This window comes from Mus caroli, chromosome 5, assembly GCF_900094665.2.
Source record: "Mus caroli chromosome 5, CAROLI_EIJ_v1.1, whole genome shotgun sequence".
Lineage (NCBI taxonomy): Eukaryota > Metazoa > Chordata > Mammalia > Rodentia > Muridae > Mus > Mus caroli.
The window spans coordinates 77,310,745-77,326,533 of record NC_034574.1 but is presented as its reverse complement, the minus strand read 5'-3'; the positions used below and the strand labels follow the sequence as shown (position 1 = coordinate 77,326,533).

Genomic DNA, 15,789 nt, shown 5'->3' with positions numbered 1-15,789 from the left:
TTCTGCAGGGTTTAAGTTCCTGGCGCATTAACCACTCTCAATCATGTCACAAGATTTGATGACCCCAGCAACAAAATGAATAATATTTGAATAGCTCAAAATTTGTATATTTCATGATCCTGTTTTCCAAACTCTATTAGACTTTCATCATGGGAGTGTTCCTTAGAATTGAATATTTTCAAAAATGTGATGTTTCATTAATTTATTTTTCAAAGACTCTTTACCTGATTATTTATTTTTATCTTTAAAACTTTTATAATATTTTGCCTAATGGTCAGAGATCAATATACTACATCATTCAACAATTATTCACCTCTCTAGACTGTGTCCTGCTGGGACCTAAGAGGTGAGAAACAGGTTTAGCCATCAGATCTAGATATCCATCCAGGGAGCTGTCACAGGGAGGATGAAAGATCTAAAAGTAAATCATTGTAAAAACTTGTATTTGTTTCTGCACTGGAGAATGAAAGCAGAATTCTAGAAAATCTGGAGGCTCCAGAATTTGTGCAGGAGAGTCATGAAGATGCCATTTATTTTAATTTATATTTTTAAACTTAACATATAATTGCATAATTTTCTTCTTTCCCTTTCCTCTTTCCATCTCCTCCATTGCTCCTCCTTCCCCTTGCTGTCTCTCAAATTCTCCAAACTCATGGTTTCATTTTCTTTAATTGCACACACACACACACACACTTTACTAAATATATATAAACAGTATTACTTATATGCATAGGATTGGATAACCAATTCTTCGGTTATTCCATGAAAAACAAAACAAACAAACAAACAAACAAATAAAAACCTATTTCCCCTACTCTTGGTATCTCTTCTTTGCCTATAGTTATTTTACTAGGGTTGAGGTCCTGTAAGAATGTTTTCTCTTCCTATGTAAATATGACACTAGTATCATACTTGTCCAGGTCTTATTTCACCCATTATGTTGTTGGAGTTCATGGATATAATAGCTTCCCTGACATTTCTAGGAGATACAGTGTCACAGCAGACTTCTTCATGCTCTGGTTCTTAAAATAAGTCCACCCCCTCGTCTGTAGAGTCCCTGGAGCTTTAGGTACAGGAGTTGTGTTGTAGATGTGTGATTTGGAGTCAGGCACCGTATGATAACTTGTTCTCTGCATGTTGATCAGTTGTGGTCTTCTGTAGTGGTCTCTGTTGCAAAGAAGTTTCTTAGATGAAGGAAGAGATCTACACTTATCTGTGGGTATGACTTTAGATATTTAGCATGCACTTACAACTTATGTTGGTCTAGTTAAGAAGCGGTTGTTAGACATTTCCAAGGTCCATGATGTCACTAGTCCTGAGTAATTGTGTAAGTTATCACTACTAAGGATGATTTCATTTTTATTGAACAGCCTTAAATCAAATTAGAAAGGTGTTGTCACTATGCTGTTCCTACCACTGCTATACTCAGTGCTATTGTGCAATGCTGAACATAATTGCAATGCATTGGCTTTATACCTTGGCAGAGTTATTTACTGCCTCCTTTCCTTGGATGCTTGCATGACAACTTCTGATATCATTAGCCTGAAAGGCTCCTGCTTGATCCTCGAAGTTCTGTGCCTGATGTGCAAGGAGCAGTAGTGATTTACTAGGATGGTTTTTTGAATTAAGTTGGTGATAAGCAGAATAGAACTGATCAGATATAAAATGTCCTTTAAGTCATATGGATAATATACACTATGACAGATTGTGAGGGAAAAGGACAAACAAGAATGAGTTGAACTGTTGTATCATATCCTAAAATGGAAGTACTTGAGTAGGGAAAGTTTGCTGAGAAAATAAGGAATTTTATTCTGGCCATGTTGGATTGAAATTTATGTGAGAAACATGGAAACTGAAATCAAATGTATGGGTACATGTGAAACCTTAACTGGAGAATACAACTTTACAAAATGAATATTATTTAATGCCATCAAAAAAACGAACATAGAAAAGCATTGCCTTTCTCTTTTGAAAATTTACTATAAGCCAACATTCATAGACTACAATAAACGTCTAAGATTTATTTTTATTTTCCCCACTTGTATTTTGAATTATTTGTTATAGTGATGATTGTATATCTTCCCTATGATTTAACTTTTGTCCCAAGTATTTATTGAATTTGGTTGAACACTACAAGTACAAATCAAGAAGGATCAGTTTGTAACTTCTAGTACTTATGTTTTGTGTGTTTTAGAGTATCTACATTGTTGGCAGAACATGGTTCTTTGGGGTCTGGGGCCTACAGATCAGTAGGTGAATGGCTGGAAGCAATCAAAATGGGTCGGTACACAGAGATTTTCATGGAAAATGGATACAGTTCAATGGACGCTGTGGCTCAGGTGACCTTGGAGTGAGTAGTTTTTCTGATCATTTTTACATAGTTGTTGGGGCACCAAAAGTACATTCAGACACCAGAGTGGACGCGATCAAGGGAAAACAGTTAACCTGTGTCCATATGTGGCAGCTTTCAAAGAAGCCTCATCTTTTTTAGCCTGTGCTGTTAACAGCTGCATGGTTCATGCTTCTTGTGTCCAGTATCTTTGCTATTTTCTTCATCCAACCTCACTTGAGTGTTTGGATAATTGGGATTACAACTCCTTGGCAAAGTACTGGTACTTTGTGTTGTGCAAAAAGATGTTTTCTTGAGTTTTTAATACTGGTACTTATGTTATATGAATGTAAATATAAAACAAAACAAGCTGTAAGCACAATTGGTGTGGTTAGTCCTGTGTAACAAAAAAATAAATAAATAAATTAAAAAGAAAGAAGAAAAACAAACTAAAGAGAAAGTAAAAGACAGACAGAAAGAGAGAGTGAGAGAGAGAGAAAGAAAGGAAGGAAGAAAGAAAGAAAGAAAGAAAGAAAGAAAGAAAGAAAGAAAGAAAGAAAGAAAGAAAAAGGAAAGGAAAAGGAAAGGAAAGAAAAGGGAAAAGGGAAAAGGGAAAAGGGAAAAGGGAAAAGGNAAGGGAAAAGGGAAAAGGGAAAAGGGAAAAGGGAAAAGGGAAAAGGGAAAAGGGAAAAGGGAAAAGGGAAAAGGGAAAAGGGAAAAGGGAAAAGGAAAGGAAAGGAAAGGAAAGGAAAGGAAAGGAAAGGAAAGGAAAGGAAAGGAAAGGAAAGGAAAGGAAAGGAAAGATTCCCAAATGACAAAATGTCAGATTTTAACGGTGAATACCCAGGTAATAGTTTAAAGTTTTCCTGGCAGGAATTTCATTTTATACCTACATGGTGCAACTTATATTCTTGAAGTCTGAGAATATGTTAGATCCTGCCTCTGATGCATTGTTATTTGGAACAATCTCAGTGGAACCAATTGTGCCCATTTCCGTTTGCACGTTTAAGATACAATTTATCGAATCCTATTAAATAAAAACTACTAGAGCTAAATATTGAATTCTTTAAGATTGTAAGTCATTTGTACTTTATTATATACTCTTTATGTGTAATTATTTTAGCCTAATTGTTATTTGTGAAAATTAATTGTCCTATGATGGTTCCATCTAGAGTTCATCTAAATGAATAATGTTTTAACCTGTGCAAAGATAACTGACTTCAAATGACCTGCCAATTTAAGGGTTAAAATATTGTTTTAAGGACTTTAAAATGTTAGGATGCTCTAAGTCATGAAACCACTGTCTTCACTCCATCCCTTCATGTAATACCAATAGTGAGAGGTTCTCTAGACATTCCCACATACCATTTTGGCATTCTTGATTCATTGAGTTCACTGCTCATCCACAGGAAAGGTAACAGGGTACCATTTATTACCAATAAATATCACAGTCTCAGCACTGTCTTCCTTTGTACTGATCTCTAAACAGACATAAAATCACAATCACTGGGCTTGATTTCCTAGTTTACTTAATCCCATTCTCACAGTCACTACTAAATCACGTCTTCTTGAAGCCATGAATATTTTGCCCATTATTTCTTTGATGCTCAAGAATCTCATCTGTGCTGTATTTAAAACAGTATACTAAAAATAATTCCTAATGATTTAAAACTATTTTTACATAATTGCTATTTAATTTTTCAGTAAAAATGGTCATTTTAATTTATTAAAGTCATTTGTCATTTTATATTAAAATGATACTGTAGGTATTTCTTCTACCCAATGTCAGATTACTTGTACATATACAATAAAATTATTTGCATTAAACAATGTCTCTGTCTTTATTAAGAGAGTACATGGTCATATATTTAGTTAGAACTGTTACAGACAATACAAAAGTATTTATTTTATTCTCTAAAATTTATTTTGGGTGAGTGTGTGTGTTATCTTTCTATGAATTGCTTTATTTTCGGGGACCTCAAAATAATAGAAATATGTTTAGTATTATTGTATTCTGTTTTTACATTTTTTAAAAAAATGTCTTTCCTATTTATTTTTGTAACTTCCTAGACTCTCTTTATTGTGCATGTACTTTCTCAAGACTGAAGGTGCTGTTCTATCTTTTTATACTTGTTCTTCTCTTGTTAAACTGCCCCTTTCAATTTACCTTTCAAATCATTTATGACAGATAGTAAAGTCAAAGAATGTTATCTTTTGTAAATTGCTTCAAATTCCTGAGATCCATAGTCATTACCATTATCCTTACTGGGAATTGGGCATGCACTCCATCTCCAAAGATACTAATTTTTTGAAGGGCTTAAAATTATTTGGAGCATGCCCTGTTGTTTATAGTGACTTTTTTTTAAATGATTACAGTACTTGTAATTAGTAGGATATATTTATCAAGACCTTATTTCAAGTAAAACACAAAATAAGAAATCATTGGTTTCTCCTTGGTCAATGACTAAAGAATCATTTGTATAGGTCTTTGACCTTAACAAAGAGAAAAAATAAAATTGCCCACTGTTGATAAATAACACAAAAGAAATGGGGTAGCCACACAATTCAGAGGCATACTCTTGGAACACCCTGACCATAACTTGTATATCTAGTCACCACCAATATCTAACTATTAATTGTGTGGATCTTGGGAAAGATTTCAATAAGATAATAGTGTTATTCCTGGGGCTAGTACTTACTTGATGTGTAAATATTTAGCAAAAATGTAAAACAAAAAGCAAATGCACAAAGTATTATACATACAAAATGTATTTCTCTGATGACAAGTTTGGGTGCCTATAAGATTTATAAATGTAAGCATTGAAACCAGGCAGTAGTGGCGCATGCCTTTAACCCCAGCAATTGGGAGGCAGAGCCAGGCAGATTTCTGAGTTCAGTGCCAGCTTGGTCTACAGAGTGAGTTCCAGGACAGCCAGAGCTACACAGAGAAACCCAGTCTGATAGCATTGGAAATGTAAATGAGGAAAATACCTAATAAAAAATTTACAAAAACAAAACAAAACAAAACAAAACAAAACAAAACAAACAAACAAACCAAAAACAAAAACAAAAGCAAAGCATTGAAAACTGTTCAGACTATAACCATTGGCTAAAAGTCACCTTCATGTGGGTTATTTTTTTATCAACTATTGCCAGTATTTATATGAGAAATAAAAATTAAGAACTTAAGTGTCTTGTCGTAAGCTATATTTGATAAGATTAACTTTTAACTTTAGATGCTTTTGCCGAACTTCTATTCCCAAACCATGCTCTTCTGTCTGTATACAGTAATCATATTTAAATAATCATAGCTAAAAAATGGCAAGACTCTTCTATCATAAGTACTATGAGTTACTGTTGAAAGGGAAACTGAGCTGGAGGCAAATAGTAAGTTGAAGCTAAAGATTTCAAGTAAGGAAACCAGGAAGGGTGACAACATTTGAAATGTAAATAAATAAAACAACCAATATTTAAAAAAGAAAAAAAAATTCAAGTAAGGGCACAGTCAAAGCTGTTTTATACATTTCTTCTCTGGCCAAAGCTTTCTAACCTTGGTTATTTAGAAAATTAGGAAAGTCGAGTGAATTTAAATATTATAATAATTTTATGAAAGCAGAATAGATTTCTGAAACAGTTATATGGATAGAGTCTATGATACTGAAACAACAGTTTTCTAAATCTGGAACCCAAATTTGTGCAGCCCTAACACAAATAGCTTCATTAACCTGTGAAAGAATTCATTACACATAATTTACTGTGTTCTCAAAGCACTCAGAGGAGAGCTTGCTAGTCTCTGTACTCTGTGCAATTTAGCTAAAATTCCAACAGCCTGTTTAAAAAAAAAAAAAAGAAAAGAAAAGAAAAACAAGGTCTCATCTCTACAAAACAATTGATTATTCTCTTGACAAGTGTATTTACCTTGCACAGACCTCATAACTGACTAATCAGAATTTTTTAAATATACTAGGAAAAAAACTGACATCACAAGGCTCCATGATAAAACCGATTAAGGCAAAATTTTATGAAGTTGAGTGATTATTCATTTCTCTCTCATGTCCCTTCTAACATCCAGCTAGTAGTGATAGAAGTTAATTCTACTGACATGGTATATAAAGCACAATGGAGAATAAACAAACTCTGTGTGTGTCATCTGTCTCTCTGTCTGTCTGCCTCTCTTTGTCTCTGTCTGTCTCTGACTCTCCATCTGTCTCTGTCTATCTGTCTCTCTTTGTCTCTCTGTCTCTCTGGTATCTACATATAGCTACACTGTTGAGCACATGTATGCATATACCACATGTGCATACTCAGGAACACAACATTCATGCACATGTAAATACAATGGAAAGAAAACAAAAAGCTGTTGGAAAGGGGAAATGTGTGAGGCAAAACTACTTACAATGTTTTAATGCATTCGTCAATACTGGAAAAATATACTCAAGATTCAAATAATTTTCTAAAAGACAAAATTAACTCTCCCAGAGAGTATCTGAGAACATTTAAATTGCCTAAATAGTTACTCTCTCTCCTTTCCTTGGAAAATCATATTATGAATATTTCTGTTACAAGCATATTAAAATGATTTGTTTTCTCTGTATATCACTTTCTTAACTTCTTTTTTGTTTGTTTGTTTGTTTGTTTGTTTCAAGACTGGGTTTCTCTGTATAGCCCTGGCTCTGTATAGTCCTGGAACTCACTTTGTAGACCAGGCTGGTCTTGAACTCAGAAATCCAGCTGCCTCTGCCTCCCAAGTGCTGGGATTAAAGGCATGTGCCACCATGCCCAGCTCACTTTCTTAACTTCTAAAGTGACAAACCATACTTCATAAAATATCATCGAACTCTATTAAGGATGTACATTATTTATAAAAATGTTTAAAGTGTAGTTTGGTGATTTCTTTTGTAATTATTTTACTGTAATTTCATTTATCTCTTAGGAAGAAATAAGGGACGTGGGAAAGAGGAAGAGAGAGGGCAAAGGAGGGTGGAAAATAATTTCAGTATTCTAGCCATATAAATGTATGTACAGAAATGATCTGATAATATACTAATGCGGACAAGCTATTTTATGTATTTTTAAATGGGAAGATTAGGGCAAATTTAACTTAAAATCTGTTTGTATGAAATTTTCCAGTCATGTATGTTTATATACTCTTAATTCTAACACATGAAAAGAGAAATTAATTATGACTCCCATAAACACACATTCTGTACCCATATTCATTAACCAAAGACAATTCTCCAAAACATTATTTTTGGAGAAATAAGATAATTCTTATATTAACATATTGGATTCTTTTGTGATTAGTTAATTTTGGAGAAATAAATCACATATAAAAAAGTCAATCTAGAACTGGGCGTGGTGGTGCACACCTTTAATCCCAATACTCGGGAGGCAGAGGCAGTATTTCTGATTTCCAGGCCAGCCTGATCTACAAAATGAGTTCCAGCACAGCTAAGGCTATACATAGAAACCCTGTTTCAAATAAATAAATAAATAAATAAATAAATAAATAAATAAATAAATAAATAAACAAATAAACGAATAAACGAATAAATAAAAATAAAAAATAAAAAAAACTAATGTATCAATGTCATGTTAGGCTTGTCAGAATATACTGCAAGTGTACACACACACACACACACCCTCACATTAAAGTGTTCTTACATTTGAAAAGTCCATTTCATTTGAGTTGGAAACTCAATACATTTTGGGTTTGAAGTCAGTGGGAATAAACAGTAATAGTTATTTTAAACATTATTTTTACTTGAGTAATAATGAATTAAGTAACTCGAACACATATGTTACTTAAATGTCTCTCAGTACTTTGAGTCTTATCACTTAGGATTTCACTATGCAAATGACAATTTTGAAATATGTCTTCTAGTTCAAAAAATGCTTTACTAGGGATTCATTATTTCCAAGCTCAAAAGCTAATCCTTTTGCTCTTGGGTATGTTCAATACTTTGCTCATGAACACCCATAAATATTCACTTTACACAATTTTTCATGAAATATATAAAATAATTTAAATTGCCTGAAAATGGAAAGTATATTAAAATGCAGATTCATTATGAAACTTCAGTGAAAACAGCAACAGACAAATGTTTGGTTCTTTTGGGATTTTCTGCATTCAATATTTACACAACTTCCTGTGATAGAAATAAGTCAATTTTTGCATTTAATGGGAAATGTTTTCTAAAATCACATCCAAAAGTAACAACAAATCTAAGTTTGGATTTCATAGCTAGGTACCAGTTTTTAGTCCTACCTCTGTTGTCTACTGGTATGTATTACAGCCAAATTTTCCAAATTTGTGACTACTTATCCATAAAGTAAAACTTTTAAATATTCAGTATTTCTGTGAGATGCCTTTCTAGTATGAATAATCTGAAAGTTCATTAGTTATCATCAGTTGTTTTTATGTTTAATGATGTTTAATGTTTTTTTAATTCCAGTAGTAATTCCAGTAGTAATTCTTCAGTGTCTTCAGCACTTTATCATAATGAGGAGTCGTTGCCTTTTATTCTAGTATCCGTTCAGCAGAAGCCAGGACAGCTGTTAAGTAACCTACAATGCATAGAATAGTCTCTTAATGGCATAAACTCACCTATCCAATGGGCAAGCCCGATAATGCCAATTAGATTGGAAAGAAATGCAAGTCAATTCAAATATAGTCTCTTTATTTGTACTTTAATCTTCAATTAAATATTATTTTCAATTATCTATTTCTGTGGTAACAATGATGACTTTGTTTCTGAGTGGATTTTTATTAAATCTATGTTTTGCTGATGATTCTCTTGCAAACCACATCAGCAATTATTATCCATATATTGGGCAATGAGATCTTGTAATTATTATTTAATTGTAAGAAAGAAATATATCACTGTCATAAGAACTTGTAGCATTTTGTTTGTCTGTTTTTCTCATTTCCTAAAACTCTCATAAGAAATTCAGAAAACATAAAGTAGACAAGAAATATGAAATTTTCTTAGTAGATGGTTCTTCCAAAGGATGACAAGGGTGGAGCCAAGGCGTCTCAGTCTTCTTGCTAAGGGATACCTTTGTGCTACTTGATCCTATTGTGTTTACCCAACATGATATTGTTCTCATTGTCTTTTATTGTGTAGATATCTATGAAAATTATAGGTAAAATATTGATTGCAAAACCTTTCCATTAATAGATTAATGTCTTTAGCCAGGTGATTTCTTACAGAAATCTAATATGCTAGATATATTTTTCATTTAGCATTTTGAATTATAAGTGCTGTTTTCCTAGAATTAGTACATATAATTTTCCAAATATGTAGATTGATCATATTTGTTCAAAAAACCTTTTAAGAAATACTTTCCTTTAATGGTGTATGAAATAGCATTTAAAATCAATGTTTAGCTATGTCAGATGTCATGAATTTAGAAACAAACATTTTAAAATTTCTTCTGAACAATATTTTTTTTAAAACATAAAAAAAACAATCTAGGTTGAAAGGCTTTTTGAAAGTATATAGTCTTCCAAATTCTGTAAATGTCAAAAGAAAACAAAAGCTAATGTATTATTTAATAAAAGATGAAACTGTAGCACTCTGAACCTGAACTACAATATGACACAGAATACTGTGAGAAAAGCACTGTAGTAATGATTACTGCCTAAGGGTGTCTGTCATGGATAATGGCTACATGGGATGAATGAGTCTCTTAAAGTGCTTGGTCTTCAATTGATAAATTGATAAATTATGTTTTTTATTTCTTTTAGCAAAGAAAATGTTTGATGTGGTTTTAGGATCACGTTTTCAATACTGTTCAATGAAACTGTACCCATTAAGTTCAGTATTTATGGATAAGATATAAACATTCATTTTTCATCACTATGTACCATTTAAATAATGATTGTCATCTACGGGAATAAATGTATATTTCCTTAGACTGCAAATAGATTTTTTTTCTCAAGGAACAATTTTAAAACCCACCTTTGAGAACTGGACTGTGACTCTCTAAACGTGTCACTACTTTATGACTAATTCCTGCAAAACTTTTCCCCTGTGCCAGCGTGAGATTTTGAGGTGTGCTACAAATTGAATCAATACATACATCCAATGTGTGCTCTCTTCATGCAGGGATTTGAGGCGCCTGGGAGTGACTCTGGTCGGTCACCAGAAGAAGATCATGAGCAGCCTTCAAGAGATGAAGGTGCAGATGGTAAACGGGATGGTGCCAGTGTGACCCGCACATGGGTCACTTCTCCAAGTGAACAATTCAGCACTTTGTAAACAACCCTGAGATGTATTTTAACAGAGAAAGGGAAAAGTGTGGTTTCTAAAACTTTGGAGGCATTTGCCTTAACTTTTGAGTTTATAATCAATATTTTACTAAAATCTCCAGATCTTCCTCTTAATGTCTTCATTTCCACGATGCACAGGTAACCTGCAAAAAGAGCTAACATGAGGATCAACATCCTTTATTAAAATAGTAACGAAATCTTCCCCACTTCTTCCATGGAATATTGTACACGAAATGTATCAAGCTAGAGCACCTTTAGAGACTGTTAAGGCAGCCCCTTTCAAAACTTCCAGGGATCAACTTGAAAGGAAAAGATTTAAAGCCATGTGTGGGCTTAGAAAAGCTGCATTTTACTGACGTTTACTTCAAGTCTTAATTGTCTACATGAGTGTATTGAAGAGCAATATGATTAGATTATTTCTTAAATAGAGTTTGTAATTTAAAATGAAATTACATGTTGTTAAGTTATAGAAGATAGTTTATAAACATGTTGCTTGGTGAAGGAAAAGTTCAATACAGGGTGTATATTTATTTTTCTGTGTTATAAAATTACTTTTAGTTGCTCTTCTAGAGAGTATTAGGTAATGAATGTGTATATATGTATAGTTTGCAATATATGCAGGAACTGACTTACATTGAAATTTTGTGTGTGTGTGTGTGTGTGTGTGTGTGTGCGCGCGCGCGTGTGTTTGAATATGTCAAGGGTATTGTTCTGCTTGCCTTTTGGATAGTGTTTTAATTTTGACAACATACAGGAAAGTGTCTTCTAGACTCTATCATGGGTAAAAGAGTAGGAAGCTGTAGACCAAATTCCCATCCAAGTTGGTATCTTATGCTCTCATTTTGACAGCAACTAATTAGTTTATTTAAACAGCTAATGCCTCTAGACTAAATTCCCTTTGGATTTTACAAACACTCCCTACCTGTCTGTGACAGAGAAGTTCTTACCATTAGTCTTTCATGCTTCTTTGAAATTCCACCTAAGTTCCTGAAAATATCTTCTAAAGCAAAGTTGACACAAAGGGCACACTCTTGAAGAAGAGAGATGTGACTGGGCTGGCCTCTGTTAACATCCAGTTCATGCAGAGGGTACTCTAAATCTCCCTTCATGCTTATCCATTTGTGACCACTCCCACTGTGACTCATTCACAGAGAGTTTGATACTAAGACAGCAGTAAAAAGTGAAGAAAAAATATGATTTGCTCAGAATTTTGTTTCAACTTTCCTTTCATTGATAACTGTGCACTTTGTAATTACGTTTTGTCCTCCATACATAACAGTGAATATGCTTGGAAAAAAGCAATGTGAAGTATTTTAAGAATTAGAATTTTTAGGTAGTTTATGATAGTCCTTCAGTATAGTTTATATATTACAGCAGAAAAGGGGTGATGTTTATGGAAAAAAAATCCATGCAGTCTATTTAAATGTTCATATGAATGAGCATGATAGTAAGAAGAACAATATTTTATACTATTATGCTGTATAAAATCTGGAGAATGGTATGTGATATTTGAGGAGCAAGGAACTTAGGTAACAGCTTACACTACTACATTGGAAAAAGCATGTATGAGTGGAGCGAGATCTGCAGGGGGAGATGCAAGTATTTTGTGAACACCACTCCTTTTTCTCTTATAGGTATATGTTTCACTTCAATATTAACCCATATAAGAAACAAACGGGGGACTTACTATTTAGTCCCCCTTTATTTAGAGGGTAAAATAGCTCTTTGCTAAATACGGAAAGAGCAAACTTACAAAAGGATGTGAAGCATCAAACCATTTTCTATATCACACATTTATTCCCCTCTCTGAATAACACTGTAAATCCACACTGTGTTCAAGAATTATCTAAAAGTTTAGTGACCCTTTCAGAACATATTGAGAGTAGTTTAATACTATCTTGGTAAACATCACAGAGAGATATCATTATGAAAACACATTTACATATTTAAATAAACATAAAGTCATTGAAACTAGTTACCATTGTACAAATAATTTTATTTGAATCTAAGTGACAGAGTAGTGTTGAGAACTTCAAGACAAAGAATTATTTACAGATCCACATTTTAGTGGCTTTACAAGGCACAACTCTGAAGAATGAAAAATGCATTCTAATTTGTTTTCTAACTTTGTATGGTCTGAGATTATCGGTAGACATATATCTAAGAGGCTGGCTGTTAGAGTGATGATTTCATTTTCTCAAAATAGAATATAAATTAATTTGATTCAAATTTATTTCCCTTTGCAATTCAAGTGCTACATGCAGAGAGTAATTCAGAAGGGAATCTGAATAGCCACACAGCTTTCATCCATACCTCGGTTTGTTTGAGGGTTGCTAAAGACTGTCCCTCTGATTTTAAAAGAAATAGACTTTTAAATTATAAGTGCTCTGTCTCCCAAAGAGGAGAGAAAACCTTTCTAAAATATTTGTTCACCACTGGATGTGTCACCAATTGAAAAGTGCCAAACTCATTGATCAATGTGAGAAGCGCAGCAGGGAGAGGAGCCAGCTCTCTTGAAATGTAGTGAGTCTGCTGTTCAGCACAAGACTCTGTAAATCCTGACGTGTGAATCCTCTTGCTGTGCCTTCATTTCCTTACCCATGGACTCCCAAAAATGAAGCATAAGGTTCCATAATCTGCACACATACGACTGATTTGTAAAAATGATATGTGTCTGTATTGTAAGAAGGAACAACCCGGAATCATCCTATTTGAAGTCATTCGGTTACTATGGTTATCAATCATAATTGACATCTAATCTTGCCATTCACTAGCATGTGTGGTGACGTTTCTTTCCTCTCTTTGAAATGTATCAGTTGTATGTGAAATGTAAAGATACTGATTTTCGCCTCTTAAAAATATTATAAGGTGCATGTGTTTTTAATTTCTGTGTTTTATTAACCAAGCCAGTGATCTAAAGTAATAGGTTAATTGTACGATTTACATAGAAATATTTTATCAAAACTTAAGTGTGTCTAGAATTTTGGAATTGTCACAAATAATGCAAAATACCCTTAGCTCTGTTTATAAAACAATTCTAACCATTATATAATAAAAGAGATACAAGTTCACATCTCCTGTTAAGTGGAGCTGTTACTATCAGTTGAGCACTTATGCATTTGCATGTCTGCAATTTAAATTCTATGTCGAAGTGAAAAGCAGTAAAGAAGATATGTGTACGCCCACTGAAGTGGGTTTTCAGAAGCACAATGAAAAATATTCACCTTTGGAAGGTGTTTTGGTGGTAATGGTACATTAGATGGAAAGAGAGCCTGGTGTTAGAGACTTAGTAGGTATAGGATGTTGCATAGTAGTAAATATCTCTTCCTTATTTTGTTCTTTCTAAACATTAAAAGGGAAAGTAAATGTGATGATGAATTGTCTTTGTTTAAACACTGCCAGATGTTTAACCTCAATGTAAATAAGATGTAGGGATAATATGATGGTGATGATGATCCTGTAATGAACGAATGAACAGAATCAGAATGGTAACTTTATTTGAAATTTGATAGCTGAACAAGTCATCACTTTTTTTTTCTGTGCAGTAGCACAGCTGGTTACATTGAATATTTGCCTTCATTATGCTGTTAATTACATAGTAATGTATCAGGAAAGAAATAGATAAAACTTTCTGCTCATTTCTTGTTAATTTCTGAGTCTTTTCACACATCAATGATTGAGTGTTCTTATTCAGAATGACCACGTAATTGTCACATAGAAGAAGCTGCTATTTCTTTTAAAAATGTCTGTTTATAATAATGAAACTCAAATTCGTTTTCTCAATGTTAATAGGGAAAAAGAAGAAGTTGGCAAAAAATATGTTCCATATTTGCAAGCTGGGTGCTATATTCACTGAAGTTTGAGTGGTCAACTATTTGTGAATATTTAGACTACTGTAGTTTTCAATTAATTATGTAAAGGTATATATATATATATATATATATATATATATATATATATATATATATATACTGAATTTGTAACAATCTGAGACTAAAGTCAGACTCTGTCCTTTGAGAATATGTTAATCAAAATCACATGGTTTCAGGTAGGCCAGAGACATCTGTGGAGCCTGTCTGATTTGTTCGTTAAAATCACATGGTTCCAGGTAGGTCAAAGACATCTGTGCAGCCTGTCTGACTCTTTCACAGGCATCAGGATATCTTGTGTTCCTGCCTCAGGATGAATTCAGGAAGGATGACCAGTTTTGTATTGGTTCCCATCTGCATCTGTTTGTGCTTTCAGTTTGTGTACATGTTTTTGTAGTGTAAGATATTAAATTTTATATTTTTTCAGAAAATAAAAAATGTTTGAATATAGAAAAAATTGATTGTCCTACTTGGTATCCCCTAATATATTAAATGGACAGCCTTTTCATAGGAATTTTATTCTCAGAAAACATTTGCTTTTCTAAATTATAAATGTGATTACTTTATGAAGTTATAAAGTTATGAGTTATAAAGATGATCATATACATTCTCCACAAAAAACATACTGCTGAATATACATTCAAACGATTTGGCACAAAGACACTGACTGATATTACAGAACATGACCTTTCATTCACGGTGACAACGTAATCCAAAATGCACGTAAGGAAAATAAAACAACAAAACAAAAAACAGAAACCACAATGAAGAAGTAAATAAAAATCAAAAATTATATGCTATTTGTACCACCTACAAAAGAACACATTTTTGTGACTGATGTCAGCTGGAGACAATCTCATCACTAGGCTGTCTCTGACAGAGACATCTGCTCTGCCACTACATAAGAATAAAACATTTACACAAGAAGGGGAATAAGAAGCAAGGCTCATTATTTGTAAGTATGATATAATGATCTTTGAAAAATGACAAGAAAGGTCTCTATTCTAGGGATTGAATTGTGTTTGTACTTGGGGAAATTACAACATAGAAAAACAACACACTGCACTTATAGAATAAAAATAAGTAAAGCTGACATTTAAAATTTGGAAGAATTAGGATTCTTTACTGACTCAGCATTTATTTTCATATGTTACTCACAACTCATTGTCATTTAGACTTACACTGTTCTTACTGTGCTACAGAGTTAAAGATACGGTTTAAATCAGTTTCCTAATCTTATATTCACTCTTCACAAAACAGAAGTAATAGAGTAGCAAGTAATTAATGAAGAAGAAATTCTAGATTGGAAATGTTCA

General features: G+C 33.1%; 1 protein-coding gene across 3 annotated transcripts in view; it reads left to right on the top strand.

Annotated features, from left to right (window-relative positions):
• The window catches only part of Epha5 (EPH receptor A5), a 367,473-nt gene extending 352,955 nt beyond the window's left edge, over positions 1-14,518 (top strand). For all 3 annotated transcript variants that reach the window (XM_021161798.2, XM_029477706.1, XM_021161794.2), the window contains 2 exons: positions 2,195-2,350; positions 10,441-14,518. In XM_021161798.2, coding sequence (XP_021017457.1) covers positions 2,195-2,350; positions 10,441-10,546 — 262 coding nt within the window. In that variant the 3' untranslated portion in view covers positions 10,547-14,518. The remainder of the gene's footprint in view (positions 1-2,194; positions 2,351-10,440) is intronic.
• The last annotated feature ends 1,271 nt before the right edge of the window (positions 14,519-15,789 follow it).